The sequence below is a fragment of the Phyllostomus discolor genome, chromosome 1 (assembly GCF_004126475.2).
Source record: "Phyllostomus discolor isolate MPI-MPIP mPhyDis1 chromosome 1, mPhyDis1.pri.v3, whole genome shotgun sequence".
NCBI lineage: Eukaryota > Metazoa > Chordata > Mammalia > Chiroptera > Phyllostomidae > Phyllostomus > Phyllostomus discolor.
This window is the reverse complement of record NC_040903.2, coordinates 153,399,712-153,427,266: the sequence shown is the minus strand read 5'-3', so window position 1 is coordinate 153,427,266 and position 27,555 is coordinate 153,399,712. Positions and strand designations below refer to the sequence as shown.

At 47.1% G+C, this 27,555-nt stretch overlaps 1 protein-coding gene and 1 long non-coding RNA gene across 3 annotated transcripts; one reads left to right on the top strand and one right to left on the bottom strand.

Annotated features, from left to right (window-relative positions):
• Positions 1 to 2,568: 2,568 nt before the first annotated feature.
• On the top strand, positions 2,569 to 22,861 carry LOC118501835. Its single transcript, XR_004904500.1, has 3 exons — positions 2,569 to 2,579; positions 7,107 to 7,112; positions 22,585 to 22,861. It is a non-coding gene; the product is annotated as an uncharacterized LOC118501835 (long non-coding RNA).
• THBS1 (thrombospondin 1) lies at positions 3,596 to 24,489 on the bottom strand. 2 transcript variants are annotated; one of them, XM_036031635.1, is made up of 22 exons: positions 24,335 to 24,489; positions 23,698 to 23,793; positions 22,868 to 23,427; positions 21,911 to 21,986; positions 21,443 to 21,642; positions 21,204 to 21,326; positions 20,134 to 20,227; positions 18,499 to 18,672; positions 18,027 to 18,203; positions 17,529 to 17,702; positions 17,150 to 17,277; positions 16,886 to 17,038; positions 16,236 to 16,454; positions 15,662 to 15,769; positions 14,917 to 15,076; positions 14,643 to 14,761; positions 12,759 to 12,993; positions 12,340 to 12,567; positions 11,900 to 12,171; positions 11,375 to 11,472; positions 11,094 to 11,283; positions 3,596 to 3,606 (listed from the first exon to the last, which is right to left on the bottom strand). In XM_036031635.1, exons 2-21 carry the CDS (start codon positions 23,762 to 23,764, stop codon positions 11,124 to 11,126), a joined length of 3,525 nt encoding a protein of 1,174 aa, XP_035887528.1. In that variant the 5' UTR covers positions 23,765 to 23,793; positions 24,335 to 24,489; the 3' UTR covers positions 3,596 to 3,606; positions 11,094 to 11,123. The 2 variants fall into 2 exon arrangements, with proteins under 2 accessions (XP_035887528.1, XP_028361776.1); XM_028505975.2 differs by lacking the exon at positions 3,596 to 3,606 and adding an exon at positions 8,205 to 10,256 and having other exon boundaries at positions 11,144 to 11,283; positions 24,335 to 24,488.
• Between the last annotated feature and the right edge of the window lie 3,066 nt (positions 24,490 to 27,555).

Below are 27,555 nucleotides of genomic sequence, written 5' to 3'. Positions count from 1 at the left end.
TTCTTCCATTCAGTAGGTTGTCTTTTCGCTTGTTCCTTCACTGTGAAAAACATTTTAGTTTGAGATCTCACTTGTTTATTTATTTTTTTGTTTGCTTCCCTTGCCTGAGAAGACATATCCAAAAAATATTACTAAGAGTGATCAAAGAGTTTACTGCCTCTGTTTTGTTCTGGGAATTTTATGGTTTTAGGTCGTAACATTTGTTTTTAATTCCTTTTTGTGTTTATTCTTGTATATAATATAAGAAAATGATCCAGTTTCATTTTTTTGCATGTATCTGTCCAGTTTTCCCAAACTGAAGAGACTGTCATTATCACACTGTAAATTCTTGCCTCCTTTGTCATAGATTAAATTACCATATTATAGGTTTGGGTTAATTTCTGAGCTCTCTATTCTGTTTCATTGATCTGTGTGTCTATTGTTTTTATGCCAGTACCATGCCGTTTTGATTACTACAGCCTAGTAGTATAGTTTGAGATCAGGTAGTGTGATACCTCCAACTTTGTTCTTCTTTCTCAAGATTGCTTTGGCTAGTTGAGGTCTTTCATTCTAGTTCTGCAAAAATGCCATTGGTGTTTTGATAGGAATTGCATTGAATCTGTAGATTGCTTTGGATAGCAGGAACATTTTAATGCTCCTATCCATGAGCACAGTGGGTATAACCTTCCATTTATTTATATCTCCTTCAGTTTCTTTCTTCAGAGTCTTATAGTTTTTCAAGTACAGGTCTTTTGCCTCCTTGGTTAAGTTTATTCCTAGGTATTTTATTCTTTTTGATGAAATTATAAGAGATTGTTTTCTTAATTTATCTTTCTGATAGTTTGTTACTGGTGTATAAAAATGCAACCAATTTCTGAACATTCATTTGTATCCTGCTACTTTATTGACTTCATTTTTTTTTTCATTTTGTGTTTCTAATAGTTTTTGGTGGATTATTTTAGGGTTCTCACTATGTAGTATTATATCATCTGGAAATAGTGACATTTATACTTGCTCCTTTCCAATTTGGATACTTTTTCTTTCTTATTTGATTGCTGTGGCTAGGACTTCCAATATTATGTTGAATAAAAGTGGTGAAAGTGTATATCCTTGTCTTGTTCCTCATCTTAAAAACAAACTTCTCAGCTTTTTCCTGTTGAGTATGTTAGTTGTCAGCTTGTCATATATGTTCTTTATTTTGTTGAGGTATGTTTCCTCTGTCCCCACTTTACTGAGAATTTTTATATTACATGGATGTTGAATTTTGTCAAATGGTTTTTCTGCATATATTGCTATCATATGGTTTTATTCTTCATTTTGTTTATGTGGTGTATAACATTAATTGATTTGTAGATATTGAACCAGCCTTTCATCACTGGAATAAATCCCACTTGGTCATGGTGTATGATCTTGTTAATGTTTTACTGAATTATGTTTGCTAGTATTTTGTTACTAGCAAACTAGCAGACACAAGGATTTTTGTGTCTATGTTCATCAGGGATATTAGCCTATAATTTTCTGTTTTTGTAATGTTTTTGCCTGGTTTTAAAATCAGGGTAATGCTGGCTTTGAAAAATAAGTTTTGGAGTTTTCCCTCCTCTTCAATATTTTAGAATAATTTGAAAAGGATAGGTATTCTTCTTTGAATGTTTGGTAAGATTCACCTGTGAAACCATCTGTTCCAGGGCTCTTTGTTTGTTGGGATTTTTTTGATTCCTGATTCAATTTCATTAGTAGTTATTGGTTTGCTCAGATTTTTTTCCTGATTCGTCCTTGGAAGATTATGTTTCCAGGAATTTATCCATTTCTTCCAGGTTGTCCAGTTGGTTGGCATATAATTGCTTGTATTACTTCCTCATAATCCTTATATTTCTGTGATATGTTGTGATATATGTTGGTTGTTACTTCTCTTTCATTTCTGATTTTAGTTTTTGGGCCCTCTCCCTTTTTTTTTTCTTGATGAATCTGGCTAAAATTTGACCAATTTTGTTTATCTTTTTAAAGAATAAGCTCTTGGAATCTTTGATTTTTTTTTCTATTGTTATTTAGACTGTAATTTGTTTATTTCAACTCTGATATATATTATTTTCTTCCTTCTGTTCACTTTGGGCTTTGTTTGCTGTTCTTTTCTTAGTTCCTTTAGGTGTAAGATTAGATTGTGTAGTTGAGATTTTTCTTGTTTCTTGAGGTAGACCATACATTTCCCTCTTACAACTGATTTGCCTGTGTCCCATGGAATTGGGGTCATTGTGTTTTTATTTTTATTTGTTTCAAGGTATCTTGATTTCTTCCATGATTTCATTGTTAACATATTCATTGTCCAGTAGCATGTTGTTTCACCTCCATGTTTGTGTGTTTTGAAATTTTCTTCTTGTAATTGATTTCTGGTTTTACCCCTGAGTTGGGAGAAGGTACTTTATATGATTTCAGTCTTCTTAAACTTGTTGGTAGTTGTTTTGGGGCCTGAGATGTCATCTGTCCTGGAAAAATGTTCCAGTGCACTTGAAAGAATGTGTGTTCTGTTGCTTTTGGGTTAAATGTCCCCAAAATATCAATTAAATCTGTCTGGTCTGATGTGTCAGTAAGGCCACTGTTTTCTTGTTGGTTGTCTGTCTGGATGATCTATCCATTGCTGTCAGTGGGGTGTTAAATTTGTCAACTATGTCTGTTTTACTGTCAGTCTCTCTTTTTATGCCTGTCAATATTTGCCTTTTACATTGAGGTGCTCCTACACTGGTTGTGTAGATGTTTAGGAGAGTTATATCCTCTGTTTGGGTTGGTCCCTTTATCATTATGAGATACCCTTCTGTGTCCCTGTTCTAGCACACACTGTAAAGTCTGTTTGGTCTGATACAAGCATTGCTACCCCAACTTATTTTTCTTTGTTTCCATTTACATTAAATTTTTTTTCATCCCTTTGCTTTCAGTCTGTGTATGTTTTAAAGTCTTAACTGGGTCTCTCATAGGCAGAGTATGCATGTATTTTTTTTTCTGTCCATTTATTCACCCTGTGTCTTTTGATTGGAGCATTTAATCCACTTATAATTAAAGTAATTATTGAAAGGTATGTAGTTATTTCCATTTTATTGTTTCTGATTGTAGTTCTTCTCTGTTCCTTTCTTATTCTCTTGCTCTCTTCTTATATGTTGATTACTTTCTATAGGTCTGTCTTTGGATTCCTTTCTCTTTATTTCTTGTATATATATGTTGTAGAGATTTTATTTGTGGTTGCTGTGTGCTTCATATGTACTATGTTTATAGCAGTCTGTATTAAGTTGATGTTTGCTTAGTTCAAACACATTCTAAAATCACTACCATTTTTACTTATTCCCTCCATGTTTATATTTTTGTCATTATTTTTACTTCTTTTTTGTGTATGTGTTCTTAATTTATTATTGTGATTACACATGATTTTCCTACTTTTGCTTTTTAACCTTTGTTCTAACTTTATGGTTGATCCATGGATTTTACTGTTTGCCTTTATCAGTGGTAATTTTTTCTTTCATGTTGTCTTATTGATATGTTTGCTCTTTTTCACTTAAAGAAGTCCCTTTAATATTTCTTGTAATGCTGGTTTAGAGGTGATGAACTCCTTTAGCTTTTTCTTATCTGGGAAATTCTTGATCTCTCCTTTTATTCTAAATTATAGCCTCACTAGGTAGAGTAATCATGATTGCTCGTCTTGCATTTCATCACATCAAATATTTTGTGCCACATCCTCTGGCCTGCAAAGTTTCTGTTGAGAAAAAAGCCAACAGTCTTATGGGACTCCCTTGTAGGTAATTGACTGCTTTTCTCTTGCTGCTTTTAAGATTCTGTCTTTATCTTTAACCTTTGACATTTTAATTATGATGTATCTTGGTGTGGGTCTCTTTGGGTTCATCTTTTTTGGGACTCTCTTTGCTTCCTGTACTTGTATGTCTGTTTCCTTTTGCCACATTTAGGGAAGTTTTCAGTCATTATTTCTCCAAATAGGTTTTCAATCCTTTGCACTCTCTCTTCTCCATCTGGTACCTCTATGATACAAATGTTGGTATGATTGATGTTATCCCAGGGGTCTTTTAACTATCTTCATTTTTTAAAATTCTTCTTTATTTTGCTGTTTTGATTGGGTATTTTCTACTACCTTGTCTTCCAATTACTGATTCAGTCTCTGCTTCATATAATCCACTGTTGATTCCATCTTAGTATTCTTCATTCCAGTCATTGTATTCTTCAATTCTGACTTTTAATGTTTTCTTCAAAATTTGTTTTAATTTATTGATTTTAGAGAAAGAAAGGAGGGTAGAGAAAGAGAGAGAAAGAGGGAAGGAGTGAGTGAGGAAGAGAGGGGGAGAGAGATCGAGAGATTGAGAGATTGATTTGTTGTTCCACTTATTTATGCATTTACTAGTTGATTCTTATATGTTCCCTGACCAGGACTGAACCACAACCTTGATGTATTGGAATGAAACTCTAACCAGCTGAGCATCCTGACCAGATTTAATGTTTTCTATTCCTCTTTTTATGTTTCCTCTTTGTTGAAGTTATCAATGAGCTCATCTGCTCTTTCCCTAAGTTCATTGAGCATCCTTATAACCAGTGTTTTGAATTCTGAATCTGGTAGATTGCTTGCCTCCATTTTGTTTAGTTGTTTTTCTGGAATTCTATCCTTTTCTTTCATCTGGGACATGCTTCTTTGTCTCCTCATTTTGGCTGCATCCCTGTGTTTGTTTCTATGTACTAGGTAGATCTGCTGTGTCTCCCAGTCTTGGCAGAGTGGCGTTATGTAGTAGGTGTCCTGTGAGGTCCAGTGGCCCAATCCACTGTTCATCTGAGCTGGAGTATCCTTGTGTAGGTTATATGTGCTCTCTTGTTATAGTTGAGCCTTGATGGCTGTTGGCATGTCAGTGGGTGAGATTGACCCTCGGGCTGACTCACTGTGAGGACTAGCTGTGACTACAGAGGATAGCTGTTTTTTAGGGGCTGACCCCATAGAGTGGGAGTTGCTTTAACTGGGCTCTGGTGCCAGCTGAGTCAGCCCTTCTAGTGTGTCATTTGTGGAGCTGGTTGGGGGTTCTCTGGTGTGGTTTGAAGCTGGCCATATGTGTGTTGGTTCTGTGCCTCTTGGGGAGGGGTCCAGAGCAGGCCGAGGTCTGCTGTCATTTGTGTTTGGCTTGGAGCTGCCTGGTGGGAGCTACAGAGTGATCTGCAGTTCTTTGCTGCTTGTCCAGGGTTTGGATGCACTTAGGAGAGGCTATGCTGTGGACCAAAGCTAGTTGCTACTAGTGCTGAGCCTGGTACCCTTTGGTGGGCACCACAATGGGAGCTGAGGTCAGTTGCCACTTTTGCTGGGTTTGTGGGCCACTTAGTTGAAGCTATGTTCCAAGCCAGCACTGGCCACAGCTTATTCCAGTCTTAGGGCCACCTGATGGGAGTTACAGTGCAAGTTGAGACTGGTTGCCACTTGTGCTGGGCTTAGAGCTGCTTAGTAAGAGGTACAGGGCATGCCAAGGCCAGCTGCTGCTTGTTTGGGGTTTTTGGACCTTTGAGAGATTTTAGGCAAGTCCATAGTATGAGTTGAGACAGGCTGCTTGTGTGAAAAATCTGCTGGAAGAGGCTTGGGCCAGTTGTGAGATGTGGAAGGGATGGGGTCTCTGGAAACTTCCAGGCAGGGCAGATAGTATTAACCAGGTTAGTGGAGCTCTCAGGTTTGGAGCCCATCTGTGCCTGCAGGCTGGGTGGTGGGCAGGCTCAACAAAGATGCAGTGGGGCCTGCGGCACTTCTGTCCCCAGAGAGGGCCGCCCTGACTCCATTCCATCCTTCACTTCACATCCTCTCTGTAAGTCCATGGCACTTGTTAGCTGCTGCCGCTGTGCCCAGAGCAAATGAGTGTGAGCAAGCCTGTTTGTGGACCCCTTACCAGCAGCACCAGTTGGGACTCCACCAGCCCTCCCTCTCACTTGGATGCAATCCCTGCTGATTCTCACAGCAGATGTCATGGAGGCTCCCCTCCCCAGCACTGGTGCCCTGAGCTGGGTAATCTTGTGTGGAGCTGGGACCCCTTGCTCCTCAAGGGGGACCTCCGCAGTGGGGGCATCCCTCCAGATTCTCAATTGCCACAGTGGGTGTGGGACAAGCTCATTTTGTGTCTCTGCCTCTCCTACCACCCTTGATGGGGCTTCTTTATATCCTTAGTTATAAGACTATGGTGCAGCTAGCTGCCAGGCGGTTCTGAAGGGTGGTGGTCCTGTAATTCAGAGGGAATTCTGATGTGGTTTTCAGAGGAGGTGCGCACGTTCACCTACTCTGTTATCCTGACCAGGAGTGACAATAAACACTTGTAGGAAGAAAAAGCTATCACCTTGATGTCATAATTTTAATTTTTACTAAGTTCTTTATTTTGATACAACTGCTGATTTGAAGGTCAGTCTGTGATAACATGAAGCATGCCTGGGAATCAAGGTCTTCTTCCCACTTTCTATGCCCCACCTGGGTATTTCCTGTTACTTTTCATCTGCTACTTAAAAGTGAATCAGAATTCTCTCCCAAGACTTCACTTGTTGAGCTACTCTGAGAATGAATGATACCATGTTTCAAAGAATCACTTTTTCAAATTAGTTTTTTAAACTCTATAACTATTCCCACCTCTAGTTCATGATTTTTCACCTGAGTGCCATAGAATGATTTGGCAATTTATACTTACATATGATATAGCCTAGGTAAATGTTTTTAGAATGAAAGAGAAAAACAAAGGAAGATTCTATCCTGCTCGGTCCTTTCTAGTATTTAAGGGACCTCAAAGCCAGACCCTTAATTACTTACAATATTCTTATTCTACTTGTTTTTATTAAAGCTTGAAGTTAATTGGTCAGTTAACATTCGTGGTTAGCCCGCCTAAAACTTAACATCTGCTTATGTCAATGCTTTGTCCTCTTCATAAAATAATTTGATATTTTCTAGGTATATGTGTTTTTTAGGATTTGTCTGTCTTTAGTCATGTTTTTGGTGAAAGTTATATTAATTCTCTAAAATGTGATATTTCGTAGAGTTTGGCTCAATTTTTCAAGGACAATTCTTCCCTCGTAACACTTAATTTTAAAGCTTCTCCACAGCTCACAGCATGTTGCTCATCCAGTGCCATCAGTCGTGGGTCAGAACGGCCATCATTAGCAAATCAACAAACAACACGTGCTGGCGAAGTTGTGGACAAAAAGGAACCCTAGGGCACTGTTGGTGGGACTGCAGACTGGTGCAGTCACTGGAAAGCAGTATGGAATTTCCTCAGAAAACTAAAGATGGAACTGCCTTTTGGCCTGGCAGTTCCACTGCTGGGATTATACCCTAAGAACCCCGAAACACCAATTCAAAAGAACTTATGGACCCCAGTGTTCATAGCAGCACAGTTTACAATAGCCAAGTGCTGGAAACAGCCTATATGCCCATCAGTAAATAAGTGGATCAAAAAACTGCAGTACATTTACACAGTGGAATACTACGCAGCAGAAAGAAAGAAGGAGCACCTGCCCTTTGTGACAGCATGGATGGAGCTGGAGAGCATTATGCTAAGTGAAATAAGCCAGGCAGTAAAAGACAAATACCATATGATCTCACCTATAAGAGGAATCTAATCAATAAAACAAACAAGTGAGAAAAATAGAACCAGAGACATTGACATAAAGAACAAACTGACAGTGACCAGAGGAGAGGTGGGAGGGAAATAATGGGGGAAAGAAGGGGAAGGGTCAAGGAACATGTGTAAAGGACCCATGGACAAGGACAACAGGGTGAGGGGAAAGATTGAACGTGGGAGGGATTGGCAGGGGAGAATGGAGGAAAAAGTGAGACAACTGTAAATGAATAAAGAATTTTTTAAAATGTAGGTTCAAGAATTTATATGCTTCTATCCTGCTTCCCCCCCTTTATTTTTTTTAACAGAAAGATTTTGAAAAGCATTCAATAAATGACATTAATAAAATATGGTATTGTATACTTTTGGGGCCCACATATTGGGGGTTGTTTTTTTTCTGTATTTTCAATGTGGCAGACTAATTTGTTTCGTTCTTTATTCCACAAATCTAGCAAGTGTGTATTCTAAGCAATACAGTCTTTTAAAATTGTATAGAAACTATGAATGTTAACTGAAATTTTTTTTATATATGCCATACTGGTTTAAGAATGGAATTTACCCACACCTCATCACATAAAGCCAGTAGAGAACAAATAAACATGTGTACGGTAAGTATAAATATAAATTTTCATATGATTTATTGTTGTTCCTTGTACATAAGAAACAGTAATATACAACTTACACTGCTTTAGAATGTAAAATGGATAAAATGTACAAAAAAAGCACATTCCTAGAAAAAGGTATTGGCAAATAGTAAAAACTGGGCGAGGGGGCAAGCAATCAAATCAAAAACAAAACAAAAACCAACAATTCTTCAATTCAGTGTGCAAACATTTTATAAAAATAGAAATACTAACTCTACAGGCAGTATTTCTTGATAAATTATTTAAATAGCATATCTACACAATCTGAGATATCTATTCCAATGGCAATGAGAAAATAATTTATAAAAATAAAGCAATGGTATACAAGATGATAGAAAAAAATAACTTTCAGAAAATGTATCTAACATTTCAATGCTGTTTCCTTACTGGGAATACTTTTCTGCAGAGTTTTTATACTATGTACAACGTCAACTTGTTTAGGTGCTACAGTAGCTTTAAGTTTGTTAGACACTTAAACCCTTTCAGCTTGAGCCAAAAATCCTTTTCTCAGTCACACAACAAATGAGGTAATATTTGTATATAAGTTTCACCTTTGTCATTTTTTTCTTTTGGAAAAATGAAAAACAAATAAGCAGAGATGCTTCTCTCTCCCTGGAAATAGGCACGAGGGGCGGGGTGCACCAGGAGCAAAGGCATCGTGGCTCTCTGTGCCGTCTCAAACACCTGCGGGTGGACAGCCAGCTCATTCCACCGGGAAAGACAAGGAACAAAATCCCAGATCACTTAGGCACAAAGTGAAGAGCAGCTTGCTCTGCTGACTTTCCTTGTGCCCTTCTTGTGAGATTTGCTGACGAATCTCAACTACCTGCTCTCGCTTTCCATACGAAACCTAGGTTCCAGGTAGAACAGAGTTAATAAATAATCTGTATTTACAACCTTACAGTCATGAAGACTCAAAGATGATGGGGATAGTCCTTACGCTTCTTCCTGTCCCATGAAGTCTTTCAGATAGGTTCTCCAGAGTAAGTAAAAAATAAATATTTTACATTGTAAAGTGTAAAAAAAAAAACAAAATTACAGTCCAAAAGAGAATTAGAAAACTCCACGATATTCAGGACAAAAGAGAGAAAAGGAATGTTTTAGTTAAGTGAATAATTTTGTGCCTTTCTAACCATGAAAATACAAGCATAGCTGCCCCTCCCTGGGAGGCAGCGTGGTGCTCACTGAGATGGTAGATTTTCTTATTCTCCTGCTACATCTGCACGAGCTACATCTAGAATGAAACCAACAATTTCAGTGTAACCAGGCAGTGGCAGCCAGTGCTGCCTTACCCTCTGGTTTAATCCTGCCTCCCTACTCTGGTCACTATATGTGACATGTAAGGGGTGGGCATCCAAGAGGAAGTCCAGAAGTCAGTCCTTGCCTCCCTCCCCTGCCTCTATTTAAGTGCCTATCAGCTAACGCCAGTCAGCATCATGAAATCCAGCAACAGTCTTTCAATCCCCTGAAAATGGTTTAGTACCGAATGTGTAACAGTTCCTCCATGTTCTCCTCATACAATCATCTCTTGGGTTTGCGCCCTTCCCCTTAGGGCTTTGGCCCCTGCGCGCCCCCTGTTCCCGAGGGACTAGGACAGCAGTGGTTTCGTTTGCCAATTCTCGTGAGTCCTCCCTCCTCTCACATGCCTGAAAGCACTTTTGGGCCCACTGCTCAGGTGGCCTCACAAGGGCACCCTGCTCTGACAAAAGGCGAGTGGAGCTGGCACCTTCCCAACTGAAGCAGGTGGATGCTTTTGCTTTTTCCAAAAGTGAACCAAAGTAATCATTTATATTCTTGTAAGATTCTCTTCTTATTCAGAGGCTGAATGTTGAGTCTGATTCAGAAAATCGCATCTTCTTGAGTCAAGTCACGTGGTTTAGGAGTCCGCACTGATGCAAGCAGAGGAAAAGGGCAGGCAGGGAGGCGTGACCCTGGGGGTTTTCTTAAGCCCATAGTTCCAGAAGGTGCAATACCGGCATCGGTTATGGTCAGTCTTTTGATCAACAGTTTGAAGATTAGGAATCTGTTAAAATAACAAACCCAAACAGATAAACAAAAACTCGTTCACAAAGGGACTGTCATCTTAATATCCGTTAATGAATAAACACCTGAGGTATAGCTCTACTTTTATAACAACAAAAGCATAATTGAAGATGGTCAGCGTATAAAATTAAACGTTGCCGCGTCTGAACGTGCTGGCTGGGACATGGCTGCCGCCTGGCCTCACCAAACCTGGGCGGTGCCCTCCAGGGCTTTCAGCGTGTGAAGGTTAGGGTGTTTTATGTCACTGTGATTCAATCTGCGAGTCTGAATTTTTAAGTATTTTGAGTAAAATTAACTTTTTTTTTTTACTCTAATTGATTTTGTTGGCATTAGGCCTTGTCCCAGTAAACAATTATAGCACATTTATTTTTCTTGGTAGGCCCAGTGCTGAGACTAAGTAACCACTGAGTGAACGGGTTGGAGGACAAACAGCTAAGGTTAGCGGTGAATGTTAACGTCCAATGTGAAGGCAGCACTCCTTTCCCTTCTACGTACAACAGGCAAAGGTTCGAAAAGCAACTTGTGCTGCTGTGGCATAAATGAAACTATGAGGAGTGAAGTGTAGAAACGTCAAATTTTAAGTAGTTATCAGTGTGGTCTAAACTGGACAGGAGCTCTTCTGCAGTTTACTTGGCACTGTGTATGAAGAACACAGATTGCTAAGTAAATTAATATTGTTAACGAGACTCAGGATTCCGTAAGCCACTGTTGATAGGCCTTATTTCATCTTTATCACTGTGTTCTCAACAGCACAATACAGACAACTTTGTAACACAGTCTTGAGTTCAGCCTCTCCCGTAACTGATGTCCCTGACACTGGTCTGAATTAGAGACGTCAGCTGCACATTCACGTAACGTGGCTCTTACCTCTGCACTCGTACTTCAGGTCGGAGAAGAACACCATTTCTTGAGAGAAGACAAACAGCCCTAGCCTGCCACCAGCGTAGGTTTTGTCATAGATGGGTCCTGAGTCTGCCATGATTTTCTTCCCTTCGTACATCACCACTCTGCAGGAAAAAAGAAAATCTCATTAGTCCCCGTTTCAGTCTCTGCCTTCTCGCCCATTGTTGTGACCAAATTCCGTCACTGCAGCCTTACCGGATGAAGCCAGTCTTTGGCCTGTGGCTGAGACGCCATCTGTAGGCGGTGAAATCTTTCCAGCCTATGTGACGAGGGTCGTGCCACAGAGTGCGCACCTGAAGGAAAAGGAACAGGTTGAAACACAGCTCCATGATGATTACATTGATGTTTCATTCTACAAGGAACAGTGAAAGGTACCAGGTTGACCTAGGTTAGAGGGCTGAAATGCAGGTTTTTTTCCTAAGGCCTCCCTCTTTCATTTGACGTGTGCCCTTGAAAGCACATAAAAAGGAGAGAGAGAGAAGTGAGGGAGCCTTTTTGTTGAAGAGGCTGAAACTGCCTTTGGATTTGAAGGGCAGCCCCAGGGATGGTACTCCTGTCTCAGACATGACCGTGGTTTTGCAAAGCAGAGCTCAGTGCTGCAGCTGGTGCTGCTGGGGACATGGCATCTAAGACTCCTTCTGCCTCTTGGCCAAAAGCACAGTGTCCCCAGTGCTCGTGGAGGGCCCATCCCCTCGCTCCCTCTGCAGGAGTCGCCCCTACCTGGCCAGGGGTGTTTCCTGTGTGCCACAGGGCATTCCGCAGGTGCTCGCCGGGCCCCGTGGTGGAGTTCACGACTTTCACGGAAAGGCCTGAGTATCCCTGAGCCCGTGTGGGGTTGGTGTCCCAGTAGGACTGGGTGATCTGTTTCCACATCACAACATAGAAACGGCTGCTGGACTGGTAGCCAAACACAAACCCGGCGTAGTCATCATCCCTTTCAGTGTTGATGAAGAAGGTGCCACTGAAGTCCACGGCATTGAACTCGTCGTAACCTTGAGGATGAGGCCAGACCCAAATTAAAAGCTGCTGCTTTCAGAAGGTTCTCTATCACATTCCCAGACATCCTTAGTCCCCACAGGGATGCACACAACAGCCAGGTTTTTTATTTGCTTCTTCCCCACGTATGAATTAGCCTTCCGTTCAAAGAACTCGCTACTCACCTACAGCAAGTCCAGGGTCACAGTTGACGGTCTGGACAAGTTCTTTACCCTGATGGCGGACCACCCAGTTAGGGTCATTTTGGGATGTCCCTTTGGGGTCCAGAGGAATCATCTGGAATCGGCGGAAGTCAGTCTCACTGATGTCAACGTTTTCAGGACAGATGTCATCGATGTCCGGCACACTGTCATGGTCAAAATCATCTTTGCAAGCATCACCTCGGCCGTCACCTAAGGGAAAGAGGCGAGAGTTCAGTGAAATCCTGAAATACTACTATCACTGGTGTCAGAAACTCACAATCTTGTCCATGTTGGCATCTGGGCTCTTCACCCTCCCGAATGCATTCAGCTCTGTTATTGCTCCTCAATCTGGAGAGCCGCTGACTCAGTCACTCTCCTAAAAAGGGGCTCTCCCGACTCACCATCAGAGTCCTTCTGGTCAGGGTTGGGCACGAGTCTGCAGTTGTCCCTGTCATCAGGAACGCCGTCGTTGTCATCGTCGTGGTCACAGGCGTCTCCCTTGCCATCTTTGTCATGGTCAGCCTGGTTGGCATTGGGCACATAGGGACAGTTGTCCAGGTTGTTCTGGTGGCCGTCCTCGTCGATATCCTGGTTGTTGTCGCAGGTGTCTCCGATGCGGTCTGAGTCGGAGTCCAGCTGGAAGGGAGAGACGGAGGTGAACCAAGGAGTAAATTCCCAGCGTCAGTTCTAACTCGGGGAACTGAGTTCTAACTCAGGGAAGAGTCTCCTTCTGACGCCTGAGAGGCCAGTGGAGACTTACACCCACACGCGACTGCTAAGAGACAGTAGAGTTAACCAGTGTTACTTCTTTTCTTGATCCTTGTTTTCCCATGAAAATTTGAAAAGGGATATTTGAGCTTTTTTAAAATATAACACATTCTAAACAAAACAAAGTTTTATTTATTTGTGATTAAGTAAGCACTACTTAATCACAAAGGATGAAGTACAGTGGTAACTGCTTCTAGTTTAATGTGAAGTTAAATCCTTTGGGTACATTTCATTATTTTCCAATGGAAGGGTTTCAGTTGAAACTTGTTGACATGTGAACTGCTACCCTAGGCCGTCATGTCACAGAAACACGGCCCTGGCCCTGTTTTGTGCATGCTGGGCGGTTCAGATGGTAGGGATCAGTGAGTTATCTTATTTTTAGGTGTTTCCTTTTATTTGACTGGTCCATAAAGACTGCCATCTGTTGGCTCAGGTAAAGTCAGAACTCTCGGGGTTTTCGAAGCTGTATCTCTCAGAGTCCTTTTATATCGTCCAGTGTGCATGGGGTGCTTAAAAATTATTTATATACAAGGAGAGATTTTTCTTGTCATAATTTATGCTCTTTGCTAGTAAGGTTTTTACATAATGCCTGAATTTTGTTATAGGTTTGATCACAGTCTGAGGAACCAAAAAATCACCCAGGGAGGTTACATGGTAGTGAGAAGGTTTAACTGATGGTAAGACCCAATCTGAAAATATGGCCCTTGGTGCCCTTGGGCCCTCAGAGCCATCTCAGGCCATTCACACTTTCCCCTTACGGCCTGGACACTCTTTACCCTCTTGCCTTTTGTTTTACAGCCCCTCCTAAGAACAAATACTGGGAGGAAAAGACGGCCTTCTTGTGTCTTGAATCTTACAAAAATATTCCCATTTTTAAAAAGTTGGTTTCTAAATTTTCAGAACAATGCATTTTAGCAAAAAAAATTCCTTAACTTTTGTTCCCAGGAAATAATGATGGGCAACTGCAGAAGCAAAGGCACACTTCCGGACGTGGGCGCTGTCCTGGCTAATGCCTGCTTATAGCACTGCCCAGCACGGGGGCAGAACGGTGCCTCTTTGAAGCGCCAAACACTTGTGACAATGACAGGGATTTCTCCAGTTTAGGGGGAGTATTTTTAGTTTGATGATTTTTCTCTCAGCCACATTACATCATTAGCCATGAAGATGGTTATTTTGCTTAAGGGTATGTTCTTTCATCTTTTAGTCTTAAATATGATTAATGTTATTAGAGTTGTCACAGATTTCTACTTTGTATAAAGTTATCCCAGTGGTCCATCATGCTGAACAAGTCACTCAGACCTCCCTGCACAGACGAGGTAAACTGACAACACTGTCACGCTGAGCTCCACGGGGCTCTGCCAGGACAGCGCACCGGCAAACTGTTCACAGAGAAGTGTAGGAATGGGCTGCGAGGCCACGGAGGGCCACGGTGACGGGAGTGCCTGCACTCTGTACTTCCGAGGCCTGAGAGGGGTGCTCCAGTCCTTGACCGAAGGGTGTGGAAGGAGTCCACCTACCTGGTCTGGGTTATGCTCCAGAGGGCAGTTGTCACACTGATCACCGACCCCGTCCATGTCGGTGTCCCTCTGGTCCACGTTATAGACGTACTGGCAGTTGTCTCGTTCATTGAGAATGCCTGCAGAGAACGGGGGTCAAAACGCCAGCTGAAATCTGCAGCCTGTCATTTCAACCAAACCCCCACTCGACAGCCAGGGCTGGGGAAAATTCACTCGAAAGCTGAGTGTGGTCACCTCCCCCCTGCGGGCCTGCTGGGGTCAGGGGGCGCCTCACCGTCCCCGTCGATGTCGGCGGCGCAGGCGTCCCCTTCCCCGTTGCCGTCTGTGTCGGCCTGGTCTGGGTTGTGGTTGTAGGGGCAGTTGTCGCAGCGGTCCCCCACGTCGTCTCGGTCGTAGTCGTATTGGGCTGGGTTGTAGTGGAACGGACAGTTGTCCTGTGGAGAGCGGGAAGGGAGCATCTCACCACACTGTGCGCAGCCAGCCCCGGGCTCCGAGCACGTGCACGACAACACGCATGGATGCTGCAGAACGCCCAGCAGGGTTCCCACCCAGCGGCTGCGCTGACTGGGCGCTCGGTGTGAGCTGATCACTGCCCAAGGCAAAAGCCAGGACATAATGGATCTGGGGAGCAGAGTGTCACTTGTTTGTATGTGGAATAGCCTGCTGGTTATCAGTCAGTGAGATGTAAACAGAAGCTCATCTCAGTTCTCACTATGCCCGAAGCAGATTCTACTGGCATTTAGATTCGGCACTGGAAGTGAGTCTGGGGAGCAAAGTCACTTGTTTATATGTGGAGTCTCGTGCTCAAATGAGGGGAGGGAAGGCTGTGATGAAGAGCAAAACCCTCCTTTACAAATTCTCTCGGCAACATCTACGTCCTCAACCTGCTGAAACACAGTGAGTAATTTCTCATTATTCCATGTATCAGTTTGTCTATTTTTCCCTATAACTCTGAACCTTACAGTGTTTCAGGCTGTTCATGAACCGCAAAGGTGAAAGAAACGGAAACGTGTTTTTACCCTTTCGTCTGGAATTTTGTCGTTGTCGTCGTCACTGTCACAGGCATCGCCGATCCCGTCCTTGTCGTAGTCCTCCTGCCCGGAGTTGGGCAGGTTGGGGCAGTTGTCCTGCGGAGAGGAGAGAAGGCACACGCTACAGCCGCTGTCCGCACGTGCTCCACTCCACCCGCACACGGACGACTGACTGCTCCTCCGTAAGGACACATTTTTTACAGGAACACAAAAAATTTGAACGTTTTCTCGGGGGATATATAGGGCTACATATAAAGTCTGTGTAGATGCTCTAGGCCTTCTGTGTGCTGGAAACACAAGCCACACTGCCTGCTGGTACTCAGCAGGGAAGTGAACCCTTCTGCGGGGACAAAATAACAGACCGCGGGACGCCAGTGCCAGAAGGGCCTGGCACAGCCACGTCCTTGGCACCGAGCGCTTCCCTGCTGCTGAGAATCCGTGCTGCTCTGCCTCGGGTGACACCCTCTTTCGGTTTCATGTTTGAGCCTGAAGCATTTACAATTCCCCAGCCTGCTCTTTTGACGTGCTTTCCCTCTGGGGCTCACAAGGGAGTGGCTTTTACCTTTTTGCAGTGGTAGGTGGCGTTGGCCACGCACACCAGGTCCTCGTTGGGCCAGCCGTCCAGGTCGGTGTCCTCCTCGCAGATGACGCCATTGCCGGCGTAGCCGGGCTTGCACTCGCAGCGGTACATGGGGTCGCTGTAGTGGCCCAGGTAGTTGCACTTGGCGTTTTTGTTGCAGTGGTGCGTCCCGTCTGTGCACGGGTTGCGGGGCTTGCACACCTGTGGGGACAGCATCCTGGTGTCACGAGTCTCCAGGTACCGCGGAAGCAGGAAGAACCCAGATCCCTATCGTGTTGGGACGGTTTCCACGGGGAAGAGTGTGGGCCACTTCTGTCCCTCCCTGAGCTCCCCTGCAGTGTCCGGTTTACAGGTGGCCATCGCTTTGTGTGTGTCTCTCCTGCCCTGAGTTTATGGCTTTGTCGGCTCACAGCTCATCCGAGAGCAGCATTTTCAAGTGTGATGCACTGCTGGGTTTACCACTGCTGGGTTTACCGTGGGTTTTCTAGTCATGATTCTAAAAGCTGGACTGGGCGTTCACCCTCTCCCTTGTTTTTCTGTGAAGAGGATGAAACGACATTCCTCCCTGTCCTGATGTTTCGGCCAGAGATACCCGTCCTCCATGCGGCCCACCAGGTGGACCCCACACGCACCTGTTTGTGGGCTGTGGCGTGCTCCATGCCCCGGCCATAGGGCTGCGAGCCTGTGAAGCGCGGCGGGCAGGGCAGGCAGTTGTAGCCGGGGTCTGTGTTCTCACACCTGTGCTCTCCGTTGTGGTTGAAGCAGGCGTCAGGCACGAGCTTGCACTGTGGAAGGAAAGCAGTTTGCTCACTGTGTGCAAACACTGCCGCAGGAAATGAGGGGCACGGGCGAACAGCTTTCCCAGAAGCGGGAACGGCGAGCCGTCAGCATCTCACCTCGTCGACATCTTTGCAGTGGATGCCGTTTCCGCTGTAGCCAGGGGGACAAGCTCCACACTTCCAGCTGCCGTCAGGGTAGCTCGTACAGTTGGTACCGGCAAAGCAGGGGTTGGACAGGCACCCATCTGAGGAGGGACAGATGGGAAACAGTTGGTCTGGCTGCCTTTCCCTGCTGTGCTGGTCAGTGAGGACACGACGCAGTGGGAGATGCTGTAGGGACTATGTCACTGCTAACCAGAGGTTATGCTGTCCATCCCGCACCTTAGAGCAATCGAACCGCTCAGCACTACTCAGAGCCAGGAGGCCCTTGAATGCTGACCCTGACATTCGGTCAGTGGAACCCCAGGCTGGTTTTGTCCCGGGCTGCATGGCTCACCGATTGGACAGTCCTGCTTGTTGCAGACCTGGTTTTCCATCACTTCCCCAACACAGTCCTTGCCTCCAAACTGGGGGGCGGGGTTGTTGCAGAGCCGGCTGCGTTTCTGTACTCCTCCTCCACAGGTGACAGAACAGATGTCCCACGGCGACCAGGGACCCCAGCCTCCATTGACTAGAAGAAAGCAAACCACATGTGGAAGTTAAGGTCCATTTCAAACACCTGCCCTGTGACAGACGACTATCCTAAGTTTGTTCAAGAAAACACTGCTACCCTGACACGTGAAGAATGGGAAGAGGGAGAGCTTGAAATGGCTTTCCTTCTGTTTTTCATTACAAGAAGCTGCTGAGTATGTAGGACTTTGCTTGTTTGTTTCTCTAGAAAGTAACCTTTCCCCTCCATGAGGCACTGAGCAGAGAGAGGGGTCAGATGCCAGGCGAGCAGCAGGGCAGAGCTGCCACGGGGGCTCAGCCCTCGGCCGGCCACGTGCTCACTCACCAGGGCAGGCGTCTTTCTGGCAGGCCCTGGTCTCCCGAGCTTCGCCTTCGCACGGTTTCCCGTCCATCTGGGGGCTGGGGGAGTTGCAGAGCCGGATCCTGGTGATCACACCCTCGCCACATGTCACAGAACAAGACGACCACGGCGACCAGTGGCTCCAGCCGCCATCCTGTTTGACTAAAGTTCAGAGCTGATGGTTATCGGTGCTTATCATGAGCTGACCTCTGTGCTAACTGCCTGAAATGCAGTATCTAACTAAACTCCTCAAGACAACCCTATCGAGGACTATCATTGGCCCCAGAGCACAAATGTGGAGTCTGAGAGGGCAAGTGGCGCTCAAGGGTGCACGGGCAGACGGCAGCACCAGGCTTCAGATCCAGAGAGCCTGGAACCCGCGCTGTGGGGCTGCTCTAGGGGATGGCCAGCAGAGGCCAGTTCTCCACACCCCTAAGGGTGCTTACAAGATGCTTACATCTCTTATCACACTCCTGAATGTGGCAGGTGCGCGTCTGGACGGAGGAGCCCTCGCACCGGCTGTTGAGGCTGTCACAGGAGCGGCCGCGCTGCTGGATCCCGTTGCCGCAGGTGGCGGAGCAGGAGGTCCACTCGGACCAGGGGGACCAGCCATCGTCCGCGGAGTCGCTGGCTGCAGAGGAGACGGGTTTATTTAATGTGTGGTCGTTACGACTGTTTTTCAGACTGCTCTGCTCAGGGCTTTCTTCCCTTGCCAAAGGGTGAAAAGCAAGAGATTTCTTAGGCCAACCGCCAAGGGGTTTATCCCAGGGCAGGGCGGGCACTGCGTGGGGTAACTGAATGCATTGCCCAGGCGGCACAGCTCAGCCCCATCCCCGTGGGTGTTCTGTTCACCGCCGCTTCCTTTCTCCTCCCTCCGCATTTCAAATGAGTTTCCCTTTCCTGACTTAAGATCTATCGGTAGGCATGTCCAGTCCCAGGCTTCCAAGAACACCCGAGTCTTAGGCAGTGTATAGGAGCCACTTCTGACGTTTTGGGGAGCCCGAGGCCATGCGTTTGGCAGGTGAGCTTCCAGGCCGCTCAGCGACTGTTGGCCCTGGGCTCCAGCTCAATCATGGAGTTAATCGGTGCATCGCCCTTTCTCGCCTGAGCAGGTGGGGCCTTCTCTGCTTGTCTTTTACAGGAGAACGTGTTTGTCTGCCACCTGCCCAGGCGCCAGGACTATGCTCACGCCCAGCTGCAGCAGACAAGAGATGGAGAACTCATGTCCTCTCGCCGTCAGCTGGAAGTTTTCCTGCTGGCAATCCCCGATTCAAGCTCAAAACTCCTCTAGTCCCCAGCTCGCTTTGTTCTCGCTAACCCACAGCTGAAGTGCACACTGGACAGAACTAGAAAAGCAAGTGACTGTCCCAGTGCCGCCATCCCGACCGTGACCCCTGGCTGGGGCTGGTTGCTCGGAGCTGTGCCAGTGGGTGCCGGCACAGGACCGTGTGTAGGGCGGGTGCTGCTCTCCCGCTTCAGGTCCTGTTTTGGTGTGCTGCGTGGGTTTTGGACTTGCACCGGCTATTGTCAGTGCTGTCCCAGCACAGTGAGTAATTCACACACAGGCCACGAAAGCCAGGGACGGGATGCCACGGGACAGCGCGGTGCCTCATTTCCGCTGGTGCCCTAAAGCCCAGACTGTCCTTCCTTTGGTCTCCTGCTCCTGCAGACACACTGGGCAGAAGCTCTAGGTCCCCCTAAGCCCAATGCTCACACTACAGCCCATCAGTTTTCCTGGTGAACAGATTTTCCTTAACTCTAAGCCGTGAAGTCAAATTCTAGAAGCAGTCAACTTAGACTTACTGCTGCAACAAGTTCTCTCTCTCTTCCTCAAGGCATATAATCAGGATCAATGAGCTGCACCAAGATTGCTACTGCCTGTGCCATCACCCAGAGGGGTAATTAAGATTTAGTCATAATGGGGTTTTTGGCTTTATACAGCAAACACGCCAGCAGTTCACCAGATGCTGCAGCAAACAACGGAATGGAAACATATGGGGGTGGCCGTGGGGCTCCAGCGCTGCGCTGAGCTCTCTAGTGTGGGTGTGGCAGTGACTGGGCGCTGTGGGGCTGTGCGGTTTGGGGGACTTACGCCAACACCGGGGGCAGCACTCTCCATCAGGGACTGTGGCATTGGAGCAGGGCATGATGGGGCAGGACACCTTTTTGCAGATGGTAACGGAGTTCTGCAGGGCAAGAGGGAGGAGGAAATGGGTCACTAAGCATATTGCAAACGGAAGGTGACATACTACTTAACACTTCAGTTATAAGATGAACGGTCGCAGCTATACATGGCCTCCAGGCCTCCCTTCTCTGCATCTACCAGCATCGCAGACACAGTCCTAGTGTGGGCTGCTCATCACTCCGTCCCGGGGGAGCGCTACTCCGTCACCGGCGGAAGGTGCCGCATGAAGGATTTATCCAAAGGGAATCACCAAATGTCACAGGTCAGATCAATTTCAGGTGCAGATGAACAGAACTCAAAACTCTGCTGGTACTTTTAAATTTAAAATTATTATGTCTGTGGGGAAAAGAAGCTCGATGAGCATATTTTTTCCTCCTGTACAGACCTGGATAGGAATTTAGTAAAGATGGCTCCAAAAATCCAGCAATCCAGGATTTGTATTTAAGCTTGACTTTGCTTAACGAGCCGGGTCAACTCCCAGACTCACCCGCCGCTGGCCCTGGGGAAAGCTAGAGTGGCACGTGCTGCAGGACGTGCCCCCTGAGCTCAGCAGACGGTTACGTCCTGACAGTGTCAGGCTGAGTCATCTCAATAGTCAGCACTGTGTTGAAAGAACCTCCTGTCATAGCTGCATACAAATCAGGTTTGGGGCAAGCTCCAGCCAGGTGTTGTGTACCTGACATTCAACACTGAGTCTTTGAAATGAGGCAGGCAAGTTACTCAGCTGTCTTCGATTTGTTCTTTTTGATACTTAGCCTGGGGTATAATTAAGCCTTTGGAAAACTTTGTGAGAGTTTAAATAGATTCTGTCGATGTCATAATTACATCTTACTTACACACACATACACACACACACACTCTTCGATATCAAGCCATAGAACACAGAAAGAGCTTGTGTGGCCCACTGGCATTTCCCCAGAGACCGCGGCATCGAACACCTGCCATCAGTGTGCGTTTCAGTTGGGAAAGACCCTCACCTGACAGCGGCACTCCGTGCAGCTGTCGACGGTCCACTCCTCATTGTTCCTGTACTGGACTCCGTTGTGGTAGCAGAGTGGGGGCCGCCTCAGCTCATTGGCCAACTCTTTGTTCTCTTCAGTCTAAAAGGGGGAGAAAGCTCATCAGTGTCCACCCTCATGTTTGGTCCGTCGGGATTACACTAAAGGCTAAAGCTCCAGGGGCTCCTGCTAAAGGGCTGGGAGTGGAGGCCACTGACCACTTTGCGGATGCTGTCCTGGAGTGTGGTCACGATGGTGCGCAGGCCCCTGAGCTCCAGGACCATGCTGGACAGCTCATCGCAGGAGATGCCGCAGATGGCTTGCAGGTCCTTCGTCTTGTGGCCGATGTAGTTAGTGCGGATGGCAGGGCTGGAGCCATTCACCACGTTGTTGTCAAGGGTGAGGAGGACGTTGGTAGCTGCCAAGAAACCAAGAAACACACGATGAGAAGAGTAACAGGAGACGCTCTCGCCACCAGCCCCCAGTGTTCCTAGTTGTAAAAGACATTTCGTTTGGGGTGAGGGGTGGACGTGTGTGTGAAATAGCCTTCAAGGTCACTTTTATGTACCTCTTACCTATGTTACCCGGGGTAATTTATACACAACCAACACTGTTTAAGTTTCGGCTTGTTTTGGGTAGGAGCTCCCCAATTTCCCCATGCACCCTAAAAGCAGAAGGGTACTCACAGCTGGAGCAGCCTCTGTTCCTGAGGATGTCTTCTGGTGTGGTTCCGAAGACAAACCTCACATTCTGCAGCACCCCCTGTGGGCAGAAAACACGCATTACTTGCAGAGTGTCGTGGGGAGGGCCGAGGGAGCGGAGACTGTTTATGCTAGGAAAAGCACACAACTAACATTCTCCAAGTCTGAAAGAGGTCCCTTTTGAGGTCACCATGTCAAAATAACACACCAACATAAACTGCCAGACAACTTCAAAATCTTAATTGTGTCTTCTGCCAAGTCTTCAGTATTTTGCAAAGAATTCAGTTATCAGCCTACTTGGGTACACAGGAAGTGGAATCTGATATTATGCTGGAGGATATAGTGACACTCTTCAGTGTCCAAGAGTTAAATGTGGGAGTTTCAAAGCCACAGTTGCAAAGACCTAGAAGTTGAAGCAAGGAAGGAGCTGCAGCAGCACATTGCCACTGCTTTAACCTTTTATCTGAGACCCACTACATCCCCATGGGGGATCAAATAGCAAAGTGGTACTTATTCTGCTTGAACCAAGTGTCTGATATTAATATTTCAAGCGATGTTACAGTTGGTTGGATGCATCTGAAATGTTATTTTCTTGAGAATAGTAAAGGACCTAAGATTGAACAGGCTCTTACAGGAAAACCCTTTGTTTCCTCCCATAGGTTTCAGAGTGAGGTCCCCAAGCATACCCATCCCCAACATCAGCCCCATCAGGACCTTGTTAGAAATGCAAATTAATCAGGCTCCAGCCCAGATCTACTGAATCTGAAAGGGGCTGGCTGTTTGAACAAGGCTTCCTGGTGACTCTGGTACTCCCTGGAGTTTAAGAACCACAGTCACAGTCCACAGGCAGTGTTTCCCCGACTGGGACACTTGCCTCTCTTGCTACGGCCCTCCTGACAGACCAACTGGCTAGCAGTCCATCCCACAGAGAAGAGGCCTCACCTGGAAATTGTCATTGACACCTCCTTTTGCGATGCGGAGCCTGGCGACACCGGCCAGGTCCCGGGTGAAGATGCTCTGGATGGGGACATCCAGCTCAGCATTCTCCATCTTCTCACAGTCGATGTACAGCTGGGCCCTGTCCTCCTGCACAAACAGGGTGATGGTCTTCCACTGGCCGGTGGCCAGGAGCGCTTCTTCCACCGACACCACGTGCTGCTTCCCCTGCACGGTCAGGCTCAGGTCCAGGGTGCCCGCTTTGCCATTGGAGACCACGCTGAAGACCTGGCCAGAGTGGTCTTTCCGCTCCACTGCCAGCAGTGTGCCTCGGGTCTTCTTCATCTGTCTCAGGGAGGCCAGGAGGAGGAAACCTTTCTCTGCCCGCACAGCATCCACTAGGTCTTGGAACTTGTCATCAGGCACAGGGGGGATCAGGTTGGCATCCTCGATGCGGAAGGCTGGGCTGGAAGGGTCAGGACCCTTCACCAGTCGGCGCCCAGGGCCCCTGCGGGCAGCTCCCGTGAGTTCAAAGATGTCAAACACGCTGTTGTCTCCCCCAGCCTCTGTGAGACAGAAGCAGGACACAGTGTGAGCTTCCTAGATCGGGGGCCGGGGTGGGGAGACTCAGCTTTCAGGGGCGGGGCCAGAGAGAGAGGGTGAAAACTACAGAAAGAGCTGATGAATACCACGGTCAGAAAGAACCTGCAACCTGGTCCAGTCAAAGCTCAGGGAAAACAGCTGGGAGAGGAGAGCTGGGAGGGAGGGAGGCACACCTGGGGCACCTGGCACCTCCACATCTTCCCTCCCCCCTCAAAGGCATTGTAGGGACTCACCTGAACTGTGGCTGCAGCCACACACAAGCAACAGGAACAGGACCCTGAGTCCCCAGTCCAGTCCCATGGCGGAGCTGTCTGCGCCCAGCAGGGAGCCTGCAGCAGGAAGCAGAGCCCAAGGTAAGGGGTGGCAAAGAAGGGAGAGTGGCAACAACTAGGGGCTGGGCATGGGGCCAGGTCCCTGGGAATCCCCCTGTCCTACATCTGCTGGAATGAGGGAAAACAGAATTCACTTTACATCAGGGCATCGGGAAGAAAGTGTGAGATGAAGGCAGGAGACTGGTTTTAAAGAGAAGCTTAAAAACCAACCATCTGGGGGTTTTCCTTGGGAAGTTGAGGGTAAACAGCAGGACCAGGAGGGCATGGGGAAGTGGACTCTTCTCTAGGGGACTGACAGAAATATTTAGGGGGGACTTAGTGTTTAGAAAAATTCTTGGGGTGTCCTGAGAAGTGGTTTATGAACCCCAAATCTGGAGAAGAGGGTTCTGGAGCTCTTCCAGGAGGAGAACGCCCCCCGCCCCCAACAGCTGGGACGGACAAGATGGGGTCCGAGGTCCCTGAGGGGCTGGAGCCTCGTCGCCCGAGGCGGATGGCCAGGGCAGCGTTGGTCCTCTGCGGCTGCCCGCAGACCCCTTACCTGTGTGTACACGGGCGCAGAGGCCCGGAGTGGCGGCAAGGAAGCAGCGACGGGCGCCGAGTCCTGGTGAGCGTGGAGCGCCGGGAAGGCGGCCGGAGTCGGAGGGTGCGCGGGAGAGCTCGCAGGAGTCAGGAGGCGCCGGCCGGCTCGGCTGCACTGGCTGGCGAGGTGGAGGAGCCGCGCGCTTTTAAAGCGGTGCTGACATTCCTGGGCATTCCTCTGGCCAATGGGAGGCGGCGGGGCAGGAAGCGGGAGGGGGGCCAGTCTGGGTTCCTCTCTCCGCGCACAGCCTTCCAGCTAGAATGTGAAGGGGGAGGTGGGGGTCGGGTTCGGAGAGCCCTGGAACTTCTGAGAAAAAGAGGTGCACGCCCACGCGGCCTTGGCGCACGCCGGCTCAGCACTTTCGCTGTTGCGCCACGAAGGCAGCATGTGTTCAGTGCGAGCATCTCGACCAGAGACGGTCACCCACCTTAAGACCATTAGGGGGCTTTCAGACAAATCTGCCTCTTTGAATGGCTGGACGATGGCCCCTCATCCATCCGTGCAGGTGGGGTGGGGGGGCCACGCGCCAGGCTTCGCGAAGCCGCGCGCCGTGCCCTCGCCCGCCCTCCGCCTGACCTGCTAGAGGAGGTGAGCGCGGTGTCGCGCCGGCTGGCAGGTCGGTGTAGAGAGCTCGCGTTCTCGCTGCCCCTCGGGGTACACTTTCTGCAGTCACTGCAGTCCGAGTCCTCGCGCAAGTGGCTTCTCCGCGCTTCCACGGCTTGCCGCTTGGGGGCGGTATGCGTATTCTGATCAAGGGGACCTGAGAGGACAATTTCTTTCTAGTCAGGAATGTTAAGGAAACTTGCTCGTATCCAGTTCCCTCAAGCCAAACTTGAAATTGTGTCTTGAAAAACAGTTTTTGTGCCCACTCGTGCTTCTTAACGTGACTCCTGGTTGGAGGATTTGCAGAACCATCTGGTTCCAGGGTCTTAAACTATTTACAGAACAGACTCATAGAGTAATAAATTACCCTCTGCCCATTATTTTATTTCCTTTTTTTCCTCCCTAAACGTTCTTTTCATTTTTCCGCTCCTGAAACCGAGGTGTGGGTCACATTTCTGTGGGTGCACCAGTTGCCATGAGCGCTACCACTTAACGCTTCTGTCATTGCAAATCTGGTCTCCAAGCCCCTGTCCCAAGCCAGCATGACTCCAGCTGCCTGGAATTCCATTCATCTCTTTGGTCTGGGATGACCAGCAGCCACACTTCCCTTGCTATGGTCCCCTGGCCGGAGACACAGAGCACAGGTAGTAGCTTCATCAAATAAGGATCTCGGCTCAGACAGGGAAAGCCCTGGGGTTCACCTTCCTTCTCAGCACTCACACCTGGCAGGACTCCTAATTGCTGGAAACACCCACGAGTTTACATCCATCAAACAGCAATTTCACTTTTATTGTGTGGGAGTGCTGTGTGACAAGGTGCATGTGTACGTGTGTGTGGATTACGGAGTGAGTGTTTTCCAGTTACTCAGTATACATCCAGTACCTCTGGAAGATGACAACTATGTTCCTAAGATACATGTTTGTTTGTTGCTTAAGTAATAACTAAACCCGAAAGTCAGAGAGATTTCACATGTTGAAGGATAGAAATAAAAGTCTCTATCAGATGATTAGTCAAATTGGATTCCTGTTGTGAAAGTCACGGGCAATGACTCATCCAAACAGATCTGAAGATTCCACAGTCAGCAGCCATACACCTCCCTCCCCTTCGCTCTCCTTCCCTAGCATCCTGTTTGATCCTTGAAGAGTGTTTTTTTTTTTTGTCATTTGCTACTAATTTATCATGACACTAGGTACTTAGCTGGGAACAGTTCTCCGAGGAATGGCCAGTCTGTGGCCCCTGCCCCTTTGCCATTTGCTAATTTTACACAGGTCAGCTGAGGGCTTGAGGCCCACGAGAGGTCCACAAGCACAGGACACATCTGTTTTTTTTTGTAAAAATCATCTCCTCTGCCTTAGCCCTTCAGGATAGCCACTTTTGGACTAAGTGTCTGTAGGAGTCCCTCTGGAGTTTTCCTGGAACTTAACTTCTTTCAACAAAACAGCGAGAAACATTTTAACCTTCTACCCACTTTACAGATTGGAAGGTGACCTATATGGCAGCAGGAAAGAGTTTCCTGGTCAGAGAAAACTGACAGGATTACAGGAGTTAAACACACAGGCCTTCTCCGAGCCACGGTTCGCCAGTTGTTCCCGTGAAAAGAAGGAAAAGAAGGGGTGTTCGGACAGCTGCTAGAAGCTTACCCACATCACTGCTGGTCCCTAACATGTGCTGAAATGTTCCCCAGAATCCTAAACGTTTACCTCTGAAAGTTTTGGGAGGAGCAGGAATGGGAAAAGGGGAACGAAAACCTACACCTTTGATGCTGGAGATACCATACCTCCTGTGTGTGTGTGTGTGTGTGTGTGTGTGTCCTTAACCTACAAGTGCTGGGATTTCAGGCCAATAATCTGATGCAGCCCCAAGTGATGGGCCTTCCGGGCAGAGAGGGTTAAGTGCTCTCTTTGCCAAGTTGCCATCTTTGAGGATTACTTATTTAAAATGAAGTTGTCAGGCACATGGCAGTTTGCTGTAGGATTTCCTTTTTCCGAGTTCCCTTAATTGGATGTGGGATTGACCTAAGAACATTGCCAGGGAGGAAAGGAGTGTCGGTAACAACTAATTTAAAACTGCATGTGATTAAGGAGACCAAGACAATTCAGAAAAAATTGTTGATCTAGCAAAGAACAGTAAGGTGGGCTGTGATCATATGTGGGGACTGTAAAACACGTTGGAAATGTTCAGCTGTAGAAAATTTCTTAGAAGTGAGCAGTAACCATGAATGGTTGTGTTTCAGAATGGACCCAAATCACAGCTTCTCTAAAAATGAAGACCTCATCAATTCATCCTCTCTTTCCCTAGATCATGGTCAAAGTTGTTTTAGTTCAGCTACCTCCATCGTCAGAACCAGAGGGATGTTACCAAGATTTTCGGAGTGCATGAGGGGATTTACTCCTTATTGCCCTCCTCCTTACAGAACTGAAGCAGTGCACTTGGGAACTGATCTCCGTGGGAAGGGGTAGGGCTATTGGTTTAAGGGTAACTAGCTTCTCTACTACCATCGTTTGCTTCCCAGCTAGTGACTGATTTTGAATTAACATATGACCCAGTTCTGGCCAATGAGAGATTTGCTGAAAGCT

Excerpts from the sequence above, each read along its gene's own strand:
- THBS1 (XM_036031635.1), bottom strand. The coding sequence starts at position 23,764 with ATGGGACTGGACTGGGGACTCAGGGTCCTGTTCCTGTTGCTTGTGTGT. Across the intron at positions 21,327-21,442 it reads AGGACAGCATCCGCAAAGTG|ACTGAAGAGAACAAAGAGTT; the intron begins GTCAGTGGCCTC and ends TCCCCCTTTTAG. Across the intron at positions 12,172-12,339 it reads TGACCCTGGACTTGCTGTAG|GTTACGACGAGTTCAATGCC; the intron begins GTGAGTAGCGAG and ends CTCATCCTCAAG.